The sequence below is a fragment of the Parambassis ranga genome, chromosome 6 (assembly GCF_900634625.1).
Source record: "Parambassis ranga chromosome 6, fParRan2.1, whole genome shotgun sequence".
NCBI classification, from domain to species: domain Eukaryota; kingdom Metazoa; phylum Chordata; class Actinopteri; family Ambassidae; genus Parambassis; species Parambassis ranga.
The window spans coordinates 11,722,458-11,750,136 of NC_041027.1; the positions used below are offsets into that span (position 1 = coordinate 11,722,458).

The 27,679-nt window shown below is 40.7% G+C and overlaps 1 protein-coding gene across 2 annotated transcripts in view; it reads left to right on the forward strand.

Annotated features, from left to right (window-relative positions):
• The first annotated feature begins 2,145 nt into the window (after positions 1 to 2,145).
• slc39a11 (solute carrier family 39, member 11) overlaps positions 2,146 to 27,679 on the forward strand; it is an 87,634-nt gene continuing 62,100 nt past the window's right edge. For both annotated transcript variants that reach the window (XM_028408641.1, XM_028408642.1), the window contains exons 1-4: positions 2,146 to 2,226; positions 3,201 to 3,318; positions 3,630 to 3,668; positions 20,414 to 20,572. In XM_028408641.1, coding sequence (XP_028264442.1) covers positions 3,211 to 3,318; positions 3,630 to 3,668; positions 20,414 to 20,572 — 306 coding nt within the window. In that variant the 5' untranslated portion in view covers positions 2,146 to 2,226; positions 3,201 to 3,210. The remainder of the gene's footprint in view (positions 2,227 to 3,200; positions 3,319 to 3,629; positions 3,669 to 20,413; positions 20,573 to 27,679) is intronic.

Below are 27,679 nucleotides of genomic sequence, written 5' to 3' on the forward strand. Positions count from 1 at the left end.
AAAAGCGTGTTGTTGACAGCCCCATGTCGCCACTTATGGAAGTCTTCCAGCCAGCCAGCCATCCGACACTCAGCAGCCAGCTCAGAGCCTTTTTTTTGCCCATAGGCGACCACGATCCACTGGTTTATTTTGTGTTCTTGCCTCTTATTTTCTGCATGGTCTATGTTAGCTCTGTGAACAGCCATGTTTGGTTTTGTTAGCACAGCGCTAGTAGTTTTTTTTTTTCAGACAGGTCAACATCCAACAGAACTATGCTGCTGCCAGTGCTAAAATAAGAAAACCCACCCCAACACAAAACCCATCTGCAGCCTGTATGCACTGTTTCATTAGAGGGCATTTTCAGTTTCACATCGAGTGCCGTGCTGCACCACAAAGCTGAGCCACCGAAGAAATCTAGAAACTCCACATGTCGTTAAATTGTTTGTATCAGGCTATTTTCATCCTCTCATTGTTTCCCAGCAACGCTGTCTATAAAGACTCACTCATGAGTAACAGCACAGTAAAGCAATTGCAGCACAGAAATGTAAAACATTTAAAGAACGTGTGTCTCAACAGCATCTGTGTTTCATTAACTACAGCAGTGGATGGATTTATTGTGTCTTTAACATCATCCCTGGTGGTTGTTATTTAAAAATAAAAAAAACAAAGCATCCGCAGCATGTATAACACGGCATTGTTTGCCGATGTGTTTCTCTTATCATCATGCAGAGCAGTTGAAAAATATGCAGCGTGATGGGGTGTTTGCAATGCAGGTGTTTTGAAGTTGCATTAGCATAAAACCGCAGGGATGGAAAACATCAGAAGTAAACATCAATATTTGATGTCAGTTCCTCGGAATCAAAGCTTCTTTCTTGAGCCGCCATTTTGCACATATACTGTATGTCCGATGGTTCTGGAACAGAGAGGCAGAAATACAGTGAAAACACTGATTTTAATGGGAACATCGTTACATTTACTGGTCTTACTCTCATCGTACGTGTAACATTTAGATAAGATATTGCGACTGCAGTTCCTCAAGTGGCCACTTGAGGCTGGATTTAAAAAAAAAAATCAGATATCAGATATGGAAAATGAATGCACTGAGCAAACATCCAGCTTTACAGACTTCCTAGGACACTATGTCTTTTCCTCCCTTTTGACCCTGTGTGACTCTGAAGCATTTTGATGTAATCAAGCATTATTTACTGGAAAGACAGCATTAGTCAACTTTCTGTGGAAACACAGAAACAAACAGACAAATAAGGAAAAGATGTTTGAAATGCATGAACGATGGCACAGCCTGACGGACAGGATCAAGTCGTCTTTTCCTTCCTGATTATTTCAAGATTCGTTATAAAAAAGAAAAGAAACAAAAGAATCTGCAACAAAAATTCATAATGTTCCTGATTTAGTCTGCAGGTCAAAGGTTAACTTTCTCTCAGGAATTCCTGCTGAGAGATAATTGACAGCAGCAATACCGGAAACTCCAACTACTGGGAAAAGAGAATTCCCCAGCGGCCTCCATGGAATCTGTTCCTGGTCAAAGTGCAGCAAAATATCCTCACATGTACACACACACACATGTGTATTCAAAGGTAAAATATGAAAATATCTTTAGTAGTGTGTTCATATGAAACATGTTCAGATCAGATGTTTTATGTGTTGATTTTTAGGGCTACATGGAGCATTTGGATCTCTTTTTTTTGCAGATGGATGCCCAGAAAATGGTCACAATTGAGCTCCTTCTTTCATTTATTGTAGAATTATGAGTTTGAGGGTGATAAAGAGAGGAAAATAATCACATTCCTGGACGGCCATCATCACCACTGTGGACTCAGAAATTGCCTCACACATTATCTAATACAATACACATTTTTATTTACCTCACAGTCTGAGAGAGAGAACTACATTAAAGTGTTAGATTTTAGGGTGAACTGTCCCTTTAATTGTGATCCTACCACTAAAAACACATTATTATGACTCAAAGGTTATAAAATGCTAATATTTGTTTTATATATCCTCACAAAAGTATTAAAACAACCACAAAAGTTGAGTGTTTGAGCAGGATTTTTTATGAATGAGCTCTGTGCAGCTGCCACTGCGCAGCTACTGCTGCTTCTGCCGGCTCTGCCGCTCAACGGGACTAACCAATAGGCTACGAGGAGAGGCGGGACTTCCGACGTCATAAACACGTGTACCGGGAAGCAGGAAGTAAATACAGAGAAGTCGAGGTGTCAGTGGAGACAAGTGAGTAAACCTCAAAACATCGATTCCGTTAGCGTATTAATGAAATTAAACTAAGCCGAATTAATTATTGATGTTTCCTAACACTGTAAATAGCTGTGTAGCGAAGTATGACGTTGTAATTTTAATACAGAACGATAAAGAATTAAACTTAGCCGGTTGGCTCTGGCTTGCTTACAGCTGGTGTATAGTTTTGCATTGTATGTTTATAATTACACGACCAGTTACAACACACAATGCAGCGCTGTTAAATTTACTTTACATTAAAGCATTTTGTGTGCGACAGCAATGAATGAAAATAAAACATAACGTAAGAAACACATAAACTTCTTACAAATTCTTCACTTGTTCCAGTTCATTATAAAAGCAGCTAGTAAATATTCCCATTGCTTAAATTAGTGTTAATTTAATGTGCTCATAAAATATGTCATTTGATGGCTGCATGAAGCAGTCTCCACAGTTTACACTCATAAATATTTCTAGTGGTTGCAGCTCATGTTTATTGTATGTGAATGTGTCGGGTTTCTGTTGAGCCTGCTTTGGAGTAAAGTCATGTATGTGTATGTGTGTATGTGGAAAACATAACGTAAATTGTGACCACTTTAGTTCCTTTACTCTACACTGAACTTTACAGATTATTTATTATCAATATACTGGATTACTTATGAGCCAATCAAAACTAGTCTGGCTACAGAGATGCATATCCAGGATGTCAAAATCCTGAGCAAACAGGATTTGACGCACAATAGCTTCGATGTGTGCAGAAACAAACACAGCGGGTGTGTGTCAGACAGGTAATATAAGGGCTTAAATGGACATGTATTGATCTGAGAAGAGTCAGCCTAAGTGCATTCACCATCTTGTCTTATTTGTTGACTTGTTATAGTCCTTCGTGGTGCGGATAATAACAAGATATTCTCTGCCAGCTCTTATATTGCAAAGGTGTTCAGTGATAACTTTGACTGTTGTTTACCCAGGTCTGGCACCATGCTGGAAGGCTATACCCCCGTGACCCAGGCCCTGCTGGGGACTCTGTTCACATGGGGTCTGACCGCTGCTGGAGCTGCCCTGGTGTTTGTCGTCTCCAGCCAACAGGTACTAGCTTTACCTCACTTTAGAAAACAATATCATGTCTGTATGCAAACATTAAGCTATGCTGGTTGTCTCCTTTGCTTGCTTAATAGGCAGATAGTGATGTCAATCTCAAACCCCTTCTATTGACAGAATACTTTAGCTGCACTAAATTGTGCATTTTTGTCCTCTGACCCTGTCGCTCATGGGCCATGTTGCAATTTTGCCAGTTAAGCCAGCCGTTTTGACTTCACCGACTGCTTCACTCTGGAGGTTTCAGGATATTGATTGGACTGACTTACACACAATCTCTCTTCTTATCTGCCCTTTTCCAGAAGCGCATCTTGGATGGAAGTTTAGGCTTTGCGGCTGGGGTGAGTTAGATTTTCTATTGAACTCACACACACAGGATTCAGGATTCCTTACAGACTTAGACAAAGTCTGACACTTCCACATGATTTTATATGAGTCTGAGATAAGTGTTCTCCCCTAAAGGACAAGTTGGCCTTATCATGTCTAAAGAGGTATTATGCTGTGATCAAAACACATCTACTAAACCTCACAATCTGACTCTTACAATTACATTTCCTGATTTCCTGGAGGGGAAGCAGCTCATAGCTGATATGTATCAAGTGTCTCAGTGGCAAATCTAAAAAAGTGACAGCACAGGGTGATGAGTGCTAAAATTATATATAAATTACTTGTAGGAGAGTTGCATAGCTGATGGAACTTTTCTTTTAAGAACTAAGTCATGAGATAAAAGTACTTTAAACCTTTCAGCTCCTATTTGGTCTCACTAATTTAAAAATATCTGTCTCTACCTCATACACTATTATGATCATGTGCTAGAATGTCCCCCTTTAACAAGTAATTAAAAACTTACTTGAATCCGTGCCTCCATATTTTGGCAAAAGCCACTGAACTATGCTTCTTGGCATCTCATTAGAACTTTGAATGCCTCTTTGTGAGTGAACACAAATCCCTCCCGGCACAGCAATAGAATAAAATTATTGCCCCAAGAGAAGATATGCAGGGAGTCCACCTCCAGTCCTGTCAAAACACTGATAACATTATTATTGTAGTCAAGGCTTGTGCTTATTAAAGCTATGGGTCAATGCATTTCTTAATTAAGTTCTCCAGTTATAATTGAAGGTGCGGTGTTGGATCAAAGTCCTCTGTGGTGGGGGGGTTGACTCCCTTTTGGCCTCAGGTGGCCACTTGTGGAACTGCAGTTTTTGGCATGTGCTGAGGTTGCAGCTTGAAAGCAGCTCTTTAAATTTACTGCAATAAACCCATGTGGTATTGATGCCTTTTTGTTCTGTCCTGGTGAAACCCAATTGCAATTCCTGCTCGTTGTTCCGAGCTTGTTGATCATTACAAACTTGTATATAAAAGAACAGATAAGGCTGATGCCAAATAACGATAAATTGTCCACACTCCTTTCAGGCGGATAATGGCAGGATTAATCTCAGCCGTTTCCTCCACCGTCTCCATTTTTTTATCCCGCTTTTATATACGCTGCTGTGCGTATACATTTAAATGATGCACAACACAGGAAGAAGTGTTTCCTGAATTTCTTTTTTTGATCTAAAAAACCTGCATTTTTTATCAGCATGGCCACTCAGCGAGAACACTGTGAATTATTGAAAGAAACTGGCAGAGTTTCTCCAACTTTACAGCCTCTTGTTGGCATTAAATGCCTTTTCAGTAATTTATTTTAATAAAAAAAATCAATTTTTCATACTGTCCCTTGCATTATGTATATATGGAAGCTTTTGGTCCTGTAGAAGTTAGGTCCTTTTTCTTACTTTTGTTATCATTCAGTTGGAGAGAGACAAAGTGCCGCCACTCAAAGTAGCCAAATTTAAGTCGTGTTTGTTGATCTGGTTGTCCCTTTAAGCAGGATTGCTGCTCCATTTGGCTTTTATATTGGACAAATTCAACTATTCAGCCACATCAGCTTCTGAGAAAAGAATTACTAGATGGAGCTGAGTAGAAATGGAAAAAGGATGAGACTAGATTGCTTCTCCCTTTTTTGTTACGTTCAAAGCAGAAGGGCCTGACCGGCCTTGGGATTACTCTTTGGCTGCAGATGGAGAGTGAAAGAGGGTCAAACAGATAGGGGGGAGTTTATAGAATGGAGGCAGATACAGTGGGAGGCATTGTTACATGCATTAAGTGATGGTAGGTTTTCACGGTGCACGGCAGCAGGAGCAGAAATACTTTTTTAAAATCCTTCTTTAAGCCATTTTCCTTCCCTGTTACTCCATCATATTGTTTCTTACATGGTGAGAAATGGTTAAGAAATAAAATGTATTTATTTTGTTTATGTACACACAGTAAGCTGCATGCAACGTCCTATAAGCTGTGGGATGCAGATTTTTGTGTCATCCCTTACTCGAAGTTGGAGTCTGAACCCTGCAGAGGATTTTACTATTTATCTATTTATATTGCTTGTTGTTTATCTTTGGTAATTGTCAACAAAGAAATTATGTTAGCATCATAATTCTACTGTTGGGTCTTAATGCTTGGAGCTTTGCAGCCGAATGAATAATTTTTCTGCACTGTTGGAGACATACCAATTATAGTTGGGTAAACCGATTCAGAATTGTTTATAACCCACTTTAGATTTAAATTGAAAAAAGCAGAACACCATTCAGAACAGATAGGATTTCCAGCAGCCCTGTTGGACAGAGGTATATTTATCAGCCTGCTGTTACGGCAGTTAAAAAACTCTCGAGATGACTCACAAAGACACTGTGCTGTGTGAGAGAATGTATAGCATTATTGTTGGTAAGATGAAAAGCAGGTGGAAAGACTATAACAGATAATGGTCTCTACTGTGATGAACAAGTAGATTTGATGAGACCTACGGAATGGAGAGGACTTTGTCACACAGCACTGAGCAGAGATAGAGGGCCGCTCTGACGCACTCGCCGCACTCTATATTTAAATATCTTTCGCACAGAATGGTGTTTGGACTGCTATGGTCAGTACTTTTTATGTCTGACCAGTAAAAAAAAAATCAATGCATGTGGAAGACTCAGTGGGTGTTTTAAAACCTGTTTTTACATCTCATGATTCAGACGCCATCCTGTTCCCGAGCTTTGCATCTGCCGACATGCCCCCAATCTAACACATGCACGCAGATTTAGATACAGATGGACACACACAAAGAGACCATCACGTCATGCTGTCACAGAACACAGCGTCTCTCAGCTGTTATTGTTGGCGAAGTGTCATCACAACTTTTCTTTGTTTCCATGTCTCTCTCTTTTTTTACTGTCGTCTCCCTTTATTCTTGGACACAAGTGTTAGAGAATGCAGTTACAGCCAGTGACGTTAATGGGCAACACTTAAAGCTAACCCTCTGTTTCTGTAAGTTAGCAACCAGAGCAATATAAATAAATGTCATTTTTCTATTCACGGCTCAGTTGATGTAACACAACAGTAACTCTGCTTCGTTCACTTCATCGTGGCAGACTCTTGTGAAGTACGTTCGCAGACTAATCATTTTCATTGGCTGGTAGGTTTTCACTGCTGTGTAAGAACGTCACACCGCCTGCTCCATTGGAACAAACTCCTGCCAGTGAACATAATCCGAGCACCGTTACTTTTCCTCCAGAAAGCATCAGGCCAACATCAACTACTTTTACAACTTAATATGTAGAAAGACAGGCTACTATGGGCGTTGGGCAGCCATTTTTTTTTTTTACTGTGTTTCTGGATACTGTGAGGGGGGAAAAAAACACCCTTTTATTTACAGTACAAGTGCCATAAATTCACAGTTACCATGCAAACATGTGACCTATCAGATAGAGCCACCATGGGATACACAGGCCATGCATTCACACACCATTTGGCCAATTAGATAAAACTGTCAGCTACTCTCTGAATAATTGGTGTCAGTGTGGTGGAGAAGGCGCTGCAGCAGCCGAGGGAGGAGAGAAGAGTGAGGAAAATATTGGCACCTTTCAGTGCAATATTGGAAAATGTTATTTTTACGTCACAGATGGTCCTCATATTGTCGCAAACCCCAAAATACACAATGCATGTAGGATTTAGCTCAGCATTATCTTTATTGATATTGTGGTATTGCCTGTTCTATGGAGAGACCTGACTGTCACCCCTACAACTAGCGTGTTCAATTAATGTGATCAAAAGCCATCGTGACCACAGGCACGGCACAGCATGGCACTGTTTTGGTAGGGAGAGGAGGGACAGCGATTGGCTGCTGTAACAAAGGACTTTTTAAACTGTTTGCCAATATTTCCCCACCAATCAGAGAATGGAACCTGCCAAGGAGTAACAGAAAACACACAATGTGCACCCCCTGCTGGCAGGGAGGGAGAACAAATCAATAAACATCAAAATGTTGATTACAAATTCAATTTGGATGGTGATCGCCCATAGCAACAGTCGGATCTGAGAGTCGGAATCCACTACTAAACCAGAGACTGATGGACCTATTTATTCTGTCTTAGATGGCGTCCTTCTCGAGTGTTTCGAGAAGTTTTGAAATTCACTCCCATATCTTGTCCTCATAAAGAAGTCATTGCACCGTGATATTTATGCCGTCCTTGTTTGATAATCAATCATTAACTCTGCATGCATTTTGGACATTTGTTGCCCTCTGTTCCAAAACCATATTTTGGATTTACAAATCTTTGGTCTAAAAATAAAACAGCAGGTGATAAAGAGCTTTCTCAGCCAGAAACGAAGCAATTACTTTCACAGTTGAGCTCAGTTACCTGTGGCTGTGGGAGCAAAATAAATATAGTTAACTTTAGTCTGGCCCCTCGATGTATTGAATGTGATCACAGACGGTATAGCTCCATCCATAGAAACTTTTTCTCACTTCCTGCAGTGAGGGACTCACAATTCGTGCCATTATTCTGGTTCCACCTGATTGAATGGCCTCCCGTATGGATGACGCTGAGCTTTTTTTATAATGCCGAAACACAGGAGAATGGTTTTTGTTATTCACAAAGCCCTGTGAAGGAGCGGGATTTGCCAGTAAACTGTGCTTTATTTAATTGCACCATGTGGGTTTTCTTAGCATATTATATTTTACAGAATTCAGCCCACTGCACTTCTGCAAAGCTCTGCAGTGGTTGTGTGTAATCAGTGCACAGACATAGAAAAGGAGCTTGAGGAATCTGCTTCAGGGGTGTATGTATGTGGACATTAGTGCATTTTCTATTGTGTCTTATGTGATTGAGCATCAGCATCCCGAGGGATGGCACATGCATGTTACGTGGTTTTGAATTGACAATTTGACAGGATAATTGTATTGTTTATTGATAGTGCACAGAATATTTAGCAGAGGGAAGTATTAGAAAAGCCTGTTTGCTGGTCTTAATCTTCTGGTGCTGCTAATCCTCCCAGGGAATTCAAATGAACCGTCTACCTTTTCACCACAAGGTTCTCTCTCACTGCATCGGACTGATTGAATTTACCAGTTAACATCACATGCTGCACATGAAGACTTTTTATATGTGAAGCAGGACGAGGGACATTCCAACAGTACAGAAACTAGTGTAGGATCATGCACACAGGGATGCTAAAGGGAAATCTGTTGCATGCACATACTGTAGGTGTGGTGTGGTGTGGTGGGAGGTGTGGATTACTGTGCTCTTAATGTAGTGGAGCTGACAAAGATGGAAGCTGCTTTGTGATCTTAGTTAATTTGGATACAAGACCTTAATGATAAATGGAAAACATATCGAACTGTTGTTGTTCAGGATGACCTGCAGTGTCTTTGTGCACATATACAAACATGTCCTCACTGAGAAGATTGACACAACTCTTACTTTTGCTGTTTTTGGCAGGCTACACTGCCTGACAGCACCTCTCCAGAAACACACATTGCTGAGACATGGACTGCAATGACTGGTCTGCTAACAGACCGTGACTGCTTGGTAACATGCCATGTCCTCCTTCACATTTTTAGCTGATAAACCAAGTGGATCACATTGAATTTGCTGGTACTAGAAATGCACAAATCATTTGTTTACCTAGTTTGTGTCTCTCAGAGGTTGGACAGGCACATTTTAATCTCCTCCATCATCTCTCTAATCTACACTGCAGTAAGTTCAGTTAAAGTGAGTGTGGTTCAACTTTAATCAGTTCCAATTCTGAACAGGATCTGATCAGTTTCAGTCTGTATGACAAAAAGTAAACAAACAGAAAATCCATACAGCAGCACAGAAATGTTAGCCGCTGGCTAAAACCTGCGTCTACAGGGACATAAAACTGCAACGGCCTCGGCTACAGCCAAAAATATGCATATAGGGACAACACAAAAGCATAAATCAAGCTAAACTTGTCATCTTATATGGAGCATTTTTCTTAATTTAAATAGTTTTGACAGTTTCTGCCTGAAATCTGGTATTTAAAGTTATAAGACGTAACACTTTATCATTATTTATTCTCCATTTTACAAAATATTTTTTTACATCCAAACATATTGCATCTTTAATCAGTTTCCAGGCATCGACACCCCTCGAATAATGGAGACCTGGAGCCTCTATGCCTCTCACTGAATTCTCAGCCAACCTTGCTGTCACGATCTGGTGTTTGTTTATGGTTTTGATTACTTGTTTTGGGTTTTTAGTTTAATCTGTGTTTAGTTATAGTTATTTTTCCTGTAGATCTGGGTCTTTGTTTAGTCTTGTTCTAGTTGTCTAGTCTTGTTTTGTGTTTCTAGTTGTCTAGTCTTGTTTTGTGTTTCTAGTTGTCTAGTCTTGTTTTGTGTTTCCTGTTTTACTTTGGTAGTCCTGTCCTCCCTGTGTATTGTCTTGAGTTTTGCTTCCTGTGTTTTCCCTCCTGGTTGATTACCTGCCCTGCCCTCATGTGTGTCACCTGTGTCTCGTTGTCTTCCCTGGTCCCTGTGTATTTAGTCTTTGTCTTCCCTGCACTCTCTGCCAGTTTGTCTTGTCGTCACCAAAGGGGATTGTGTTTAGTCTTGTCCTTGTCTCTGCCATGCCCTGCTACCGCCATGTGACCAGGTTATGCCATGCAATGCCTTTAGACCTTGTTTTTGCTATTTGTTAAACTTTGGACCTAGCCTAGCCTTGTTTTTGATCCTGTTCTTTCTGTGCTAAGTATGTTGTTTTTGCCTCACCTAGTTTTGCCACAAATAGTGTGATTTTTAGTTTGTTATTTTGTACTTTACCTTCGACCACGCAAAGTGTGATTTTTAGTTTGTTTTGTTTGCCCTCCTGGCATTTAAATAAAAGACTGCTTTTGAACATTTAAACCGCTCTGCGTCCTGCAACTGTGTCCTCATCCACCACAACTCCTGACACTTGCAGCCTTACAGCATCTGGAAAATTGGCACTGATCAAATTAGCATTCGGCGATAGAAACACTGCGCTTAATTTTAATTTATATCCCCACGAGCAAGAGCGGAGAGCTGTGAGAATGGCAGTATCCCGTAGCCTCTGGAGTCTGCTATCTGGCCTGTTAGACCTCTACTCCTCCTCCCATGACATTTGCTGAGTAATCTCTGTTCTCTTCTTTGTCAGCTTTGGATTACCTCTTTGCTCTCAAGGTTAACACCTTTACACCCACGTGGAGAAACCAGCTGGAAATTAACAAGCTGAGCGTGGGCTTGTGAGCAAAGGCTTCCCTTTTAAATTGTTTCTGAGGGGGAAATAGGGAGAGGTCATGTTCATTCACTAATACATTGACACGACCTTGTAGCTCTGCAGTTGGAGTGGCAGAGGTAAACACTTGGAACACTTTCTTTCTATTAATTTTTCAGTGCAAGGATCCAGACTTGAACTGCGGTACAGTTAAAACACTTGCCTGACTTTCCTTAGATACTGGGACCTTGTTAACATCTGATTCTGTCACGACTGCACAGCTCTCAGTACATCAGTTCACACCAAGCGGCAACCTTCGGGGCTCAAAGTTGAAGCCCATGCGGAAGTTTCCCATAGACTCCCATGTTAAAATGGCCGACTTCACAGCAGAAATTAACATGTTTACGGCCTGGTACAAAAAACCACTCTGGTCTCAGATGATAGGTTCTCTTCTAGTGTCAATTGTACGGGGGGTGAATTTTTTTACAACTCACTCGTTTCAATGGTATTCTGACTTAAAATTACGCATAATTATGGGCGTTGCCGCTTGAGTGACAGACAGTTGACGTATCACAACGTGAGTTTCCTACCACGATCGCCCGCCCCCCTAAACCCCGCTCGTGCTCCCCCCTTTTGTCCATATTTGGAGTTTTGGCGGACGTGACGCTGCGGACGTCATGGCGGCGGTCATCAACGTCCTGGAACCTCCCACCGAGCCTCAGAACGGCTCTTCAGAAACAAACGGGTGACGTCATGGAAGCTCTGTCCATAGTTTTTACTGTCAATGGTTCACACCTGTCTTTAGAATGTGTCTCCACATGTGTTTCAAGGACCACTTAAGTCACTTCTCCACTCTATATGGAAATAGATATCCACTCACACGTTTCAGAGACGTACATGTTAATTGGAGATTCTAAACTTTGCTGTAGGTGTGAGTTGATGGTCTCTTTGTTTTAGCCTTTCAGTAGACGTGCAGCCTGTCTAGAGTGTACCCCCGCTTCATGCCATTGACAGCTGGGATAGGCTCCAGCCTCGCTTTGACCCTCCACAGGACAAAGCAGATTAAAGGAATGAAAGGATGGATGGAAGTCCAGATGCGATGGTGGTGTTTTGCTTGAGGCATCAACACACTGTATGTGGCAAATCTGCTGGAAATTCTAAACATACTCCGTTTGAAACATTTTTTGTGGGCTTGCACTTGAGTACATAGAGTTCCTGCTTTACTGACCAGTTGAAATTGTGAAATTTTCAAGATCCAACGTAGTGAAGAAAATGCAGAAGTTGCCTCATGCTTGGTTTCATACACACTATGACAGGGCTCCTCTGCAGAAAGAACTCCACAAGGACACTCACCAAAAGCAGCTTACATGGCTCATGAACATGAATATTTCACTACTATTTCTCTTTACTGGGCAGCACAGTGGTGAAGTGGTGCCTCACAGCAAGAAGGTTGGGTTCAAATCTAGCTCTGTGCGTTCTTCCTGTGCCTGTATGGGATTTCTCCAGCTTCCTCCCACATACCATAAATGTGCCTGTTAGGTTAATTGTAGGTTTGAGCATGGATGGGTGTTTGTCTCTTTGTGTTAGCCCTGTCTGTGATAGACTGTCAGCCCTTCCAAGGGTGTACCCCCACCTCTTATCCCATTGACAGTCAGAAACTACTGTTGACAGCTGGGATAGGCTCCGGCCCCACTGTGACCCTGTACAACAGGATAAAGCGTGGTCGGGAGATGGATGGATTCATGTTTACATGCAAAGTGCAGGTGTGAACATGTTCTTAAGTCTCCTTCTTGTTGTGATTTGTGCTTTTTTACTGTGATTTTAAAAGTTTCCTCTCAATGTGAAATGAAAGCACGGATCACCGGGGTTTGGAAGTCTTCTTTGTCTCAAAAGATGGTGAAGAGGTAATTCACTTCTCAGTGAGAACACCTTTGCTTTCTTATTTCCCTCATTTATTTCCCTATGCTTCAGGGGTGTTAGTGTAGTTGGGATGCAGGAAAATATATTGGTTTCGATAAGTCTTTTACAAATCAGCGTTATGCTGTCACACAGCAATGACCTTGTTATTTTTTGGTGCAACTACAGGTCTTGAGTGTGGGATACTGTAGCACCGTGCTGTATATTTATTTCCCTCTTCTGCTCTGTCTCTAATACAGTATAATTCTTACAATGACAGGCGCGAATGAGGATTGGTAGCAGTATGCTTTTCAGCATGCACAGAGAGCAGCGCTTTATGTTGTCTGTAGGAACGTGTGCTATTTGATATTATCTCCACACAGGTGACGGTCGCCTCCTCGGGATTCTACAGGGTCAAATGGTACAAAACACTGTGTCAGATTGCTGTTTTTTAAAATGATTTATGCCCATATAAGTTCATTTGTTTAGCGAAATAAATTGAACTGAAATATGTACTTAAGTCTCCAGGGATCCGTTGACATTGCCGGTGGTGAGAGCACATTAATTACATGACAAATTACTGGATGTGCAGTGTAATGTAGAATTTGCCATCAGCATAAATTGACCTACACATTTTGTAGCTAATTTTTCAATTTATTGGGGCACTTAATACAACTACAGATATAAATGATTATATATTTATAACCAGTGGATGAATAAAGCCTGATGTCAGGCTATTTGTGGGAAAACAAAATACATAAGAATTGCTAAAGTTTGATCATTATGCTTTTATGCCACTGATTGCTTGTGAACTAATCAATACAGCACTGATTGTAAAATTAATGATAACTTGACTCTATGCAAAAATATGCATGATGTATTTTTAGCCTGGAGGCAGCCCATCCTCACCTGGAAAACTGCAGTAGTCTTCAAGAGTGGTTGAAACGACCTTTATTGTGTCTTCATGTAGTTTCATTTAGCACCACTAGCATGTCAGCTCATTAAACACTTCATTATCAGCCTCACAAAGAAGCAAGCATTGCCTTATAGTCTTTAAAGTCACTCCTGTTGTCCTCTTGCTTGTTTTTTTTTATTTATCAGTGAACTGGATTTGCATCGCTGAGTTTTAGTGTTTCATGTTCAGCTTGGTTTCCTGCCACCCGTGGAATCATTAAATGGCCTACACGAATGCATGTAGTTTTACAGTGCAATTACCTCAGATGAAATGGCTCCATTTACAGCTATTGACTAATACTGCTGTTCTGCTATCACCAGACAGATTTCCATTTAAAAAAAAAAACACACACACACACTTGCGTAAAAATGGTCTTAGTCCAGAAATAAGTTGGGAAAGATTAGCTGAGAGATGAGACAAATGGAGAGATGGATGCAGGAACCGAGGAAACAGATCGATTATGACTTGAAGAGGAAGATGAAGTGGGAGAGGGTGGATAGATGTGAATGTCATTAGCCGAGGCACAGAGGCAGATGGATGGGATAGAAGTGATGCCAGAAAGGGAAGGTGACTTGATCAGAGGGGATAGATAGAGATAGGTACTTTTTGCTTTGACAATATAGGCCATTGCTACAGAATGATGAAATTGGGAACATGTATATGATGAGAGGAAAATCTCAGCAAAGGCCGCTTGAGGCTCAATTTACACTAATCTCTATCTGGAAAGCTGCTAGCCTATAGACAGTAAAGTGATGTGAGATGAAAACATGCATGATAATCTGCTTCGTCCCCTAGTGTACACGACCGGCATATTAGCTTTAAGTACTTCACAGTGCCGGTTAATGCTCATTTGGTTCCCTGTGTAGGGCAGCTATCAAGTCCCTATCATATCAATCACACTATCTCCATTTGCCACAGGCAGCAATTAGATATGCCACTATAACCACTGAAGTTATTTAAGTAGCTGTGAGAACTTAAGCATTCAGGAGGCGATGATTTGTCCGCTGCTGATTTTTGAGTGTCCTCATTTTAAAAAATCTCTATTTTAAAGGCATTTTCGTGTAAAACGTTCAAGCCATAACACCACTCTATGACTCACTGGTATTTATTTTTTTTAATTGACATTCATTGCTCACATGGAACCACCAGCCCGGCGGGGTTATCGCTGATTGTTGCATTGATTATGCTGTTCCCAGATGATTACTCTATGGCAAGGCTAAAGCGCCGCATGGTGTCGAGAGCAGAGGCTTTAATGATGAGCGCATTGATTAAGCTGCTTCATGATATCAGGTTCTTTTTTCTTTGTAGCTATTCATTTATTATGCGGTAAAACGGGAAAAAAATGATCACCATGTGTGTCGATTCTTGGCCAGCTACCTTCCAACTCACATTACCACCTATAAAGATATAAAAGATATGCTTTTTTTATATAATTGTGTGTCAATTCTCTCCTGCTGGTTAAGATAGTCAAGTCTCAGCCACTGATTAAATATAATAAATAATAATGAAGTCATAAAAAAACATCTTCTGGAAACCATGAATGTCTCCACCTAATTTTCTTCCTACTACAATGCACTATAGTAAACTTATGACAATGGCATCATCATCAAAACCAGGTTATATCCTCTGGACACCACAAATCGTATTACATAATTGTGTTAATTCTCTCATATCAAAGAGTTTAAATCGAGGCAACTGGACTCAAGGATTGTTTCGCCACTCCCCCGAGTGGCTTCTTCAGTTGCAGGAACTCACATGCCTAAGATCCTGCAAGATCCACCCACAGAGGTCCTGAACACACAAAGATTCCCAACCAGTATAGTAGCAGAACTGAAGAAGCCACTTGGGGGAGTTGCGAAACGTCTTCAAAAATCCTTGAGTCCAGTTGCCTCGATTTAAACTCTTGTAAATGACTATGACCTGGATGAATGAGAGCATCCACAGATATAAGTCTCTTACTTGTCGATGTTTAGTCTTGACCCACCCATCAACTGCTTAAAGAGTACAAAAATATGGATGTATCCTCTGGCAACCATGAATGTCTGCATTAAATTGTATGATCATGAATATTTCTACATAATCCTGTGGAATTTGTTTAACATTTAACAGTTTAGTCAAGTCGGGAAATGCCAGCCAAGTCATTTGAACTCATTTTATGTTGAGCCCCCCCCCGATATACAAATGCAAATGCATGCATATGAGATGTATCCAGGACCGTACATAGGAAAACGGGGATACATTACCATCTAAAAGAAGATGCAAAACAGCTTAGGGTTTGGCCTTGAGTGAGATTAAAATAATAATAATTAGTTACTGGCATCAGTGTTAGACAGGTGTTTCAATAGCCCCGAGACTGTTGGATTCAGACTTAATAAGTGAGAGTGGAGACTGTGAAATAGACCTGGGGTTTGGCTGCTGCAAATGCAAATCAGAGAGGAACTTTAAAGTAGGGAAGACTTTGCTAATAGTGGAAGGAAAATAGGAAATCACAGAAAAGAAGAGAGCAGGTAGAAAAAAAAGTGGATTCATTGAAAATGACCTGGATGACTGAGAATCTTCATCAACACAGGTGGAATCCTTTTTCTGTTAGTTTAACATGATGTTCTTTTTGACACTGAAATCCTCTGCATTGTTGTACGTCATCAAACATCATCTCCAGCCAGACCTTCTGTGGCTGTATTGATCCATGTGATCTATACGTCAACAATGTTCTGTTATGGCCAGATATGATGCAAGTAGCTTAAAGGTAGGGTAGGAGATTTTATTCTGATGCGCTTTTTGTTAAATTAGTGTAACTTCTCTTTACAATCTGATAGTAACCAATTAGTTCAGCAGTTTCGCATTAAAACGAAGAATATGAATCATCTGTGGAAGCTATAAAATGCTAAAAACATCAGCCAATCCTCCGGGTGGACCCTGCACGGAGTATTGGCTGGTTGTCACTCTCTTCCTGCTCTGCGCGCTCCAGAGAGGTACGTGCATGATGGCCGAAGTCACAGGTAATGCGCGTCCATGTGATTGGGAGGCGTGGCTTCGAGGTGAGCTCCGAGAGAAAGGGGCGTGTGTTTACTTTCTAAATCTGGCTGACTCTCACTGAGTTTTCAAAATCTCCTAACCCTACCTTTAAACCTCAGGCATCATTACAGACACTTTTGTCCATTTAGGGCATTTTTTTTCCTCTTTACCTGGCAACAATTTTATACATGTTGGTGCATATGGCACAGTTTTTAGAATTCAAATTTTATTTTTTCTAATACATCAATGGAATACTGTGAAACAAATTTACTACCCTTTCATGTCATTAAGGACAAAAATGCCCACTTCCAAATAACTCATTTTTGTTCAATTCTTCCTAAAAATATTAGCATTATGCAATTGAATTGGCATTTAAAGGGTTAAAATCCTGATAATTACTCAGTATTTGATAGTTTTCATCAGGACTGAAGTTGATCAAAATAATTTGTACTGTTTTAATAGCAGTTTTTTTGTAGTTTAGAGCAGATTTATGCAGAAAAAGCAGAAAAAATATTAATCTGTTAAGTTTAATGGCGCGAAAGGGTAAATTAAAGTGAGGTCTGAGGGTAAAAATGCAAGTTACTGCAGGGGAGATGCCATCACAAGCTGCGTATTATTTCTATGCCATGGTATGACATGGTTTTTAGTTTGGTACTGGTATATCTGTTCCTATTGGAATTGTAGGCAATCATAATATTCATGATATAATATTCTACCACCATTCCTTCCTACTTCAAGCGTGTATATATTTCTTGTTCAGCTGTATGTGATGAAGCCCCGAACCTTTGAAGACAGCTGTTTAACATGTGATTTACCTGCAGCTGAGTCTGTGTGACAGCTCACCTGTCTGAGGTGAAGATTCATCATTCGATCCTGATAGCTTCATTTAAATTTAATTAGCGCTTCAACTGAAAAATCCCTCAAGGGAAGCAGAAACCTGAAGCCGTCCCAAATATACTGGAGAAGCCAGAACCTCTGTGTCATTCTATCAGTGAACAGAGCAGCACCTTAACAAAGCTGATGCCAGCTGACATGATAAACTGCTTCAAACACTACTCCATTGCAAATTTCTCAATTAGGGCCATTCTTGCAAAGAGATGTTTGTGAAGTGATTGTTTTTTTTTGTCATAATCAAAGTAAATCTATATTTTGAGAGCTCTAATTAGTTACACGAAAGCAAAATTAATTGTGTGTAATGATTGTAATTATTTTAAGTAAAATGGTGATTCAGTTTATTTCCATGGCTTCTTCCATTAGTCTGAAACATTTGTGTGGGATGTGGAAATGAAAATCATTTGGTTTGTTTTCTCATTAGCGGGTATACGAGGACTTGCTGGACTTTGGCTGAGACTTAATAACAAAGATCAGTGTCCAGCCTGCAGCCAGCTTACCAAAAAAAAAAAAGAAAGGGAAAAAAGGAAACTTGTTTGATGAGATATGAGGGTCGTATTGATCTTATTCCTGACTTGGAGGATGTTTGATGTAGGTCTTAGCCCTCTCTTGCTCTCCTTTTTGACATCAAACTGTGTCTCAAGTAACTTTTCAGTACATTTTTTGCACCAACGAGGCTTCAGCAGTGTGTCAGAGTCTCAGTCTGCGGCTCGGGTTGTTGCTTAATTAACATGTAGGCACATTGATTGAATTGGAATAAGAGTACACAATGTTCAACGGATTGCAGAACTTGATTGGCTGATGATAACAAATCTGAAAGCCAGCGTGGAAGTCAAATAAAAATAATACCCTTAATGTGATGATGGCTTTTACCTGCTATACATCCTGAAGCCTTCATGTAACAAACGGCAGCATCGACGAAGATAAAATGCAAAATAAACTGTGTGGAGATGTGAGTCAGGTAAAAATGAGTCATCGACTGTCACACTGTACACTCACTTTGGGAGTATTCAGATTCAGAGAAGGACATATTGTGAATAAACCCTGACATTTAACAGGCAGAGGCTGCAGGGACATTAAGCAGACAGGCAGGAAGGGATAAGTGAAGGAGGGGGAAAAAAAAAAGTCACACAAACGTCTTCCTTTGTGCCTTTTTTCATTGCATAAACCGGATTTTAAATTGGTCAAAAAACACAATGTGAACTGAGCCATTTCAATATCACAGCTGGACAACCGACATTTTGAAATGTCTACTTCACAACTCTTCTGCAGGCTGCACACAAGGTGGACTGGTGCAGAAAACCATGTGTCATGTGACTTTAATCAAGCCTTCTCTCTGACTTCCTGTTGATCCTTTGGTTACCATGAACACATAGAAATAAATGCTTTTCTTTTCAAAGCGTGGTCACATCGCTGTCCTCTCCTCTGTGCTTATTCCCCCGTGCAGCCAACTGGGGATTAAGTTTGAAAGCCAGGAGTATGTGGCGGTCATAGAAATGTCACTGTAGATCTGTGAACTTGAAAGCAGCACAAAACCACGCTGGAACAAACGGTTAAATATTCTACTGAAGAGCCTCACATACTGTAGAAAGAATGGCATCATTTCGGCTTGAAGTCATGTTATAAACTGTAAAACAGTAAGTTCCTTTTTCTGTGTACAAACAAATCAGCTGCAAAACTTTTGCTTGAATATATACAGGGCTGAGGAGACTTGATGTTAGCAGTGCATTACTTTCAAGTGCCGGAGCGGACTGAAGCCAATAACAATATGCTTCCATTACTTTTGATTGGCAGGCCTGACTGCAGGCTCGTGTTTTGTGTTTCCAGTGCTGTTATTGTGTCGGGGAGCCGCTGTGAGAACCCAAACAGAATAAAAATTGGCATGTGGCAGATTGCTCTGTGATAAACAATAGAGGCTGCAGACACTGCTTGCACGCATGTTGCTTGAAAAGACACAATGTGTTTGTATTCAGGGACAGAAAACAAATGGTTTAGATTACTGCACCATCGTCTGTCTGTTATCCCTCCTTGATAATAGATTCTTTCCTATTTCCTTGCCTCCTTCTTGGCTTACTCACTTAAACCTCTTCCCATGCTTTCCCATCTCTTGCATTTCTTCCTTCCTTCCCTCCTTCCTAGAGGGATCCTTCCTGACTTTATTATCCTGTTCCTGCTTTCCTGCCTTGCCTCCTTCCTGCCATCCTTCCTGATTCTTCCCCCTCTTATTTCCTTGCATCCTACATTGTCTCCTCCTGTTCTTCTCGCTTTTCTTCAATCATCTGTCTTACGTCCTTGATTCCTTTATTCCTTTCTCGCTTCATGGTTCATGGTTTCCTGCTCATCCTTTCATCCTTTTTAGCTTCTTTTGTCCTTTATCCCTTCTTTCCTCACTTCCTTTGTTCATTCCTACACATGCAGCCTCACAGGGTAAACTCTATATAGTTTAATAAAGCCACTGATACATGCAAATGGTATTAATACAACTTCTGTATGTGGGCTCATTTGTAATTTTCAAATTTCCAGTGACTTGTTTGGTAATAGTGTCATCTTTTAATATTGATAATTATGAAATATTGTGTTGATTAATTGCTGCGTCTAAGGTCAATCCATATAATAATGTTATGAATTATAAGGATCGTTATTGTTGTTTTGTTACACCAAATTTTAAAGCCTCATGTGTAAGACTGGATACTACATTGCTTGGTAACTGATGTGTGAGACAAATGGACTTTTGCTCTAAATGTCCTTCCCTTTTCCATCTTCCATTTCTCAGGTAATGTTGGCTGCTTCCTATTGGTCACTCCTGGCGCCGGCGATCGACATGGCGGAGGATTCGGGGAAGTACGGCTCGTTTGCCTTCGTGCCTGTGGCTATTGGATTCACGCTTGGAGCAGCGTTCGTGTTCTTTGCTGACTTGGCCATGCCCATGCTGGTAAGACCTCATGCAGCAGTCTGCAGTATAAATGTCTGAAGAAAAGAGCAGATAGATCTGTATGTGATTACACACTGGTGACATGAAGATTCGCCATGAAGGGGGGGGGGGGGTTTCTTTGTATTTTTTATGTAATAGACATTATGACAGCAGATGGAACAAAATGCCTTTCTACTCATAAAAGACTTACCTGTCACAGTGAGTACACAAAACCTCTGTCTGCCTCCTTTCAAGAAGTTTGCAGAAAAACTTACCCGAGCTGACTCATACAGTAGTTACACTGAAAAAGGTTTCTTTTGTTTGCTTGCACAGGTCTTTTGTGTGGCATAGATAATTGCATAGTTGCTCCTGAGAGCAACCGCTAGCTGATGAATACAAAACACACCAGAGGAAGTCTGGGACAAGTGCTAGTAATAATGTTTTTTGGAGCTAAAACAATACTTTTGTAGATGCAAACATTGGTATTTACATCATTTTAGTTTGTTTTTTTCAAGTATATCATAAGAGCAGTTTAATTTGTATAAACAAATTAGATAAATAGAGACATTTCATGAAGCTTGGGCCCATTTTCTGTCAAATTAGAAGCTTCCCTGTAAAGTCTGTACGTCCTTTAGAGAGCAGTCTGTAATTACAGGATCCTTTTTTTGAGACAGGAAACTGTCTGGGTAAGTTTTGGTTTCCCATGTGTGACTGTCACTTTAGCCCCCACGCACACAAAAAAATGAGTTGGTTAAAATTATTTAAATTTATTCTTGAAATGGAGATGAGTTTTACTTTTTGATGTATAGATGATTCCAAGACTCTGCTCCCAAAAGTCAGCAACTGTTTTTTTTTTTTTGGAGTCTTCTTGCTTCACAAAATTAGCATATGGCTATAGAACCATCATAATGAATATGAATGGCTGCCAGAAGCAAGAAGTATAAAGTTATTCTTGAGGATGTAAAATATTCAGTGATAAGTTGTTATTAATATCACATTTTAAAGGCTCATAGTAAGTAAGCCCAGATAATACATTGGTCTCTTACTGTTATTGGCTTATAGTTAGCATCAGTATTGTTATCAGGACAAAAGCTCTAACATAAAATGTTCATTTTAGTGGGCTAGACTGGAAGTGTGTCAGTCCGTACTGATGGTACTGAGAGGGACAGAAATGTGAGGCAGCCGCTGCAGTCAGAGCAGCAGAGAACAGCTGTTGCCTTAAGCTCCTGCAGTCACACCAGGACAGCAGCAATGACATGAACTACATATGAAAGAGCGGATGACTTTGTCGTCATGCGCGCTCATACAAGATGACACGCTCATGTACACACACACACACACACACACAATGGAAAGTGAAAGGTAGCACACACAAACAAGCTACTATATGTAATGTAAGCATGTTTTTTCAGGCTTGAAAAAAGCTGCACTGATTATTAAAATAGGCTGTCGGCTGAGCTGCAAGTGGCTTTAGGGACGTTTGGAATCAGTCCAGAACTCAGGTAGACTACTGTAACTGGTTCCACAAACCTAATGCAATGCACGGACATGGAACATTTGTCTACGATCCACTAAAACGGCCTGACTGTATTATAGACAGAATTCCTTCAGAGACAAACATGTGCCAAGTACCAAGCTTCAGTACTTCCTCTAGTTGCATAAACCCAGATCATTTTGAAACCTAGACATAGATGAAAGAAGATCATACAGTGATTGATGTTGTTTGGCATTTTGAATGTAGGATAGTCCACTGTCTCTCTGCACTCATTTCATTTGAATTTTTAGATTTAAGTTACACCTTGAAGTGATACTTATTTAGGCAAGAGGAGATGATGTAAAGTCTGGATTTGTGAATACAAATGTCCGACTTGTGACACCTGACATTAACCATTCTTTAACCTGCTGGCTCCTCATTATTATCTCCGCGTAGTTCATGTCTGGTGGATTGGCAGTGGATGCGTGAGTGGGTTTTAAGGTGTTCTCTGTGCATGAACAAAAATTAGATGATAATACTGCAGGAAAACAAATGAGAAATTTGGACCAAAGAGACTTGAGGGACTGGAACCCGAGACTTTTGCAGCTGAATCGGTCCTGTGATTGGATATCGTCAGGCAATGTGTTCTGTTAGCATAAACATTAGCATGTGTCATATCTTGAGGTTGTTTTATTGACCAAATATGGTGTTAATAGTTAATAGTGTAATAGTGTACATAGTTTACATAAATATGTCAAAATGTTGAATATTCAGACTTCTCAGATTAAAAGGATCTAAATGAATCAGAAAGCAGTTTAGCAGAATTAACAAAGCACTTGGAAGAACTTCGTCGTTTCATGTCTACCAGTCCCACAGGAGAAAAACACTCTCTGGCTTTGAAACAGAAAGTAAACACACACACAGCACTACAAGTCAGCATTAGATCCTTAAGATCTAATGCTGTAATACTTCCTCTTCTCCCACCTCACCAGGGGCTAATTTAGGGGTCAGCAGCCCGCGGCTCCGGAGCTGCATGTGGCTCTTTTATCCCTCTGTTGTGGCTCCTGAGGCGTATAAGAAAAAAATAAATAATGTAAATAAATAATGGCCATTTAATTTAATGCATTTCTCACAGATATGGATAGGATACACTGTGCAGTGCAGTTCAGGAAATCACATTAACCAAGTGAAAGAAATAATTAAACGACCTAATATTTTCAGAATATATATTTTAATATCGGACCCTAACTTTTGTGAAAATATAAAAATAGACTTTAAAATTTAGTGTTATCTTCACTTTAGTGGTCAAATGGGTTTTGTGGCTCCGAGTGTATTCTTTTAATGCTGAAGGTTGCTGACCCCTGGGCTAATTGGACAGCTGACCTCCCTGTCCTTAAAACACCCATAGTAGCACATCAACAACCTGCACTCTACTGGTCGTCTGAGGCAGGAGGAGATCTGTATCAGCAGTGATGGACAAGCAAGCCATATGGTGTCTGATATTTAAATGAAGATGTAGTAGAGGAGTTTGGGAATGGAAAGACAGGCATGCTGCCTCTGACAGAACATTTATATATAAATTCTACAGCCCTGCATCATCAAACTCTTGTTGCTTGATTACAGAGTTAGTGATTTGTTTAAAGTTTTATTCAAGTTACTCTGCTGCTGCTATTAAGTCCCAGAATGTGACAGGTGTAGACTCAAGAAGTGACTTTATAAATGGACCCAAAAGACATGGTGATATTATAAAAACCACCTGGCAACTCCAAGTCATCAAAGAAGCGCAGTGTGGCAGGTGGTTTGATGTCCTGTAATCATTTGTAAGATGTTGATGAAAGAAGATCAGACAGTGATTGATGTTTTTTGTACTTGATTAGTCTATTCCGGGGCGATGTTGCTCAAATAAAGAGTTTTTTTTTTCATTTTATGCTAGATTTAGTTATTTTGTTTTTCTTTTTGCCTTGTAAAAAAAAAAAAAAAAGCAAAATGTTTGCTAGAGTTTTTTCAGTAAATGAGTGATGACGCTGAGCTTTGATGTCAGCTGCCATTTTTGGAACACATCTTCAGTTCCAGGTTGTTTGTTCACAGACAGTCAAAGCTAGATTATGGACCTCCAGCTGTTTCAGAGCTCTTAGGGGTGTATGTTTTTCTTCTGCAAATGTGAAGAAGGGCTCTACTATCTTTCACCTTGACACTGGCACTTACCTTTCCTCTGTTATGTCTCCTGATAGTACCAATTGCTGTCCTACAGTACATATAAACGACTCCTGTTTTCTTGCCACATTACATCGTTTATGTCATTTCATGCCACTTTGATTCCTGATTTGTCTCCTCCTCGGCCCCTTGCAGCCCTCATTTCACCACATTTTCAACCCATTCTCCTTCTTCTTCTTCTTCTTCTTCTTCTGCCCTTTCTCCTGTGGCTGCCATGGTGACACTAGAGGAAATGCTGAGGCGGTGACAATAGCTAGCATGAAATCAACTGGGAACCAGTCTTCCAAACACACACACAGTGGGGGGCCATCAGTGTTTGTACAGCTGCTGGTACCACTTTTACTGGCTCCTCAACAAACACTGGACATGAATGAGAAGAACCATATAGGGAAGGGCAAGATGGACAGAGATGGGGGGGGGAGGGGTTGACAAGGAGAGAGGGATGACAGTGATAAGGCAACGGATTGACACAGGGGAAGGATGAGAGACAGAATAAAGAGAGCCAGTGAGGTTAGCAAGAGCAGGAGGAAGGAGCTAAAAGAATGCAACCAGAAAACCAAGACACTGTAACGGCTGCAGTTATTACCACTGTTATTTCCACTTTTCCTTCCACCCATGTCTGTATTGTACTCTTTTGTACAAACATAAGGGATACTTAACATTGGGGCAGATGTATGTTTTCTCTTCAAGCTCCAGTGGATAAGTAGTTTCTGTTCCACAAAAATGAAAGTATTATTTCCGCTCTTAAACCCTCTGCCTTCTCCTGCGTTTTGCTTTTCACATTTTGTTTTTGCTCTAACATATCAATTTTTGCCTGTGTGCTTCTACTCGGCCTTTAATGCCTGTTTTTATGGGCCAAAAATAACAGTAATTTGACACAAGAATCATTGTGACATGCACTACACAATAGGGTCAAACCAAAGAGCACAGGAAATATTGACTTATACAATATAAAGAGGAGTTTGGAGCGAAACATCCTCAAAAAATATACAGTAAATCCACTGGAAGGAAGGTAATGCATTACACTAAGGTACTTGGTTCATCAGAACAACAATAGTAGTGATACCTAAACCCAACCAAACTGGCTCAAACAAATACCAAAAGATAGATCTGCACTGATATACAGAGTCCATCCTTCAGGATGAAAAGAAGTTCAAATAGAGTGAGAAGCTTAAACTTTCCCAAACCTAGTTTTTGTCTTTTATTTGTCTCTCGGCTGAGGACAGAGGATGTGGGTGCAAGCTGTTGCAGGATTAAGTGGTTTTAGAGAACAAGAGTATTTTGTACCTTGGAAGGATAGATGTGTAGTGTAAGGGATGGTGGAGACAGCTAGAAGACTAATGACAGAGGACAGGCAAACCCTGTTCCATTTTCACTTATTGTTTCCAAACTCTCACTTGTGCTCCCTCAGATAATATGTGTGAAGATCTTGTTTGCATGTGTTTGCAGTGATACTCAAAATACGGTACTTCTTTCTCACCGTATTATCTTCTGTCTCCCACCCTTCTGGCCATCACCATAACAACATATAGTCATCAGGGGGATTAAAGGGTGGGCATTGCATCATGGTATACAGTATATCACCATTCCCTGTCCACAGTATACAGGAGGTTGAGTACTTAGCTGCAACAATGTGGTCAAAGCACAGCAAACACGTGACATCTTCAGTGTGTACTGTATCTGGGGTATTGCTGTCTTACTGGAAATACTGAGTGGGATTTTTAGTCATGGTTACAAAGAGTGAAAGACTCACTCACCCACAGGGACTCTGTAACTGGGACACTAAAACGGTAAAATAATGCCATGCTTTTTGGGGCTGATCCTCCAGGAAGGTCAACCAAACCTTACACTTGTAACATGGCAGCAAACAAATTGCACCTACAAAATATTGTGAACCTCAGTGCCACCAAGAAGAAGGCATAGCTCACATGTGGCTGTATATGCAGGAAAGGAGGGAAGGATGGGCCTGTTAATGCAGACTTTCTGTGGCTATATCTAGAGAAGATTGAAGCAAGGCATCTGTACTTGTAGAGTTTTCTTGAAAACGTTTCGCTGCTCATCCAAGCAGCTTCATCAGTTCTAACTGTTTGGTGGGGAAACATGGTTTATATGTGGTTGCGGACCTCAGTGGGTGGGTCTGGGTAAAAACTTACAAACAATGGCACTAATACCCCGTTCACACTGGGGAAATAAAGCGGGATTAGGGCCGCATCCAGATGTATCCAGATGGTTTTTTTCTGAGTTTGACCACCTCAAATTCGGCTGTATTGTTTGATTTCAATCCGGCTAGATCCACCTCTCGTAGGTGGATCTAGCCGGATTGGCTCAAATGTGGCTCAGGTGTGAATGCAAATGTGGCTAGCGATGTGATACTTCCAGTTAGCGATGTGCTACTTCCGGTTCACGGGAAAACCGCACGATGCATGCACACACGCGGTCCTACCGCGGCCTGAACGGACTCTGTATATTACAAGGCGCCACCTAGTGGTTTGGAGGACTGCAAACAAGCCGGATTAAGCCGGATCGAGTGCCGACACGCTTGTGCGATAGCCAGATTTGAAAATAGGTCTGAACATATCCAGCTTAAAGAATATCCAGATACAATCCTACTCTAGCTGGAATTACTTTCTCCAGTGTGAACGGGGCCTATATGTTTCCATAATTACCAGTGATGATCTGGCTGACCGGGCCAGGTGTGTCTAACGAATGGCTAACGACTATGAGACTGCCGGAGAGGGACTGGTTTACCGCCCTTTGTTCTTGCTGTGAGTATGTGCAAACTACCTTGGAATGGATGGAAGCACTGTGGCTATATCATTCTGTGATTTGTTGACATCTGCCAGAAACAGTGTAAAAGAACACATGTGTCAGATGAATGCGTACATAGCTTAAAATCCGTAGTTACTGTACGCAAAATGTCACTAAAATGTGTCATTGGTTGTTGGGCACATCGTCTCCTCTAGTGCTGCAGTAATAAAGTTTTTATTAGTCCCAACATGATCCAGCACGTCAGTTGCCGTTGTGTGCAAAGTAAACAAAAGAAAAAGTCAACAAACTCTAGAAATGTGTTTTTGTGGTGAGTGTCCTGATAAATTCTGCTTGTCCAGAGGACGTGAGGTAAGTGGTCACACACATACTGCCTCTGAAGGAGGTCTGAGTGATCTCAGATCTCTCTGGTACTTAGAGCTGCTGCCCACTTGCAATCAGATTATCAAACGTTAATCTTAGACAGGCCCTAATGAAGCTGCCAAGTTGTTGTTAGTGGATATAGTAGCACCCTGTGTGGCCACTTAAACTATTCCTTGGTTCTTTAAAAGTAGCTGAAGAAAGTTTTACAAGTTTTTAGTAGAGACCCAGTAGAATCAGACAGGCTTAAATATCCCTTGTTGTTCCCTCTCATGTCTGCTGTCAGACAATTCTTCAAATCAGCTTGTTCGCAT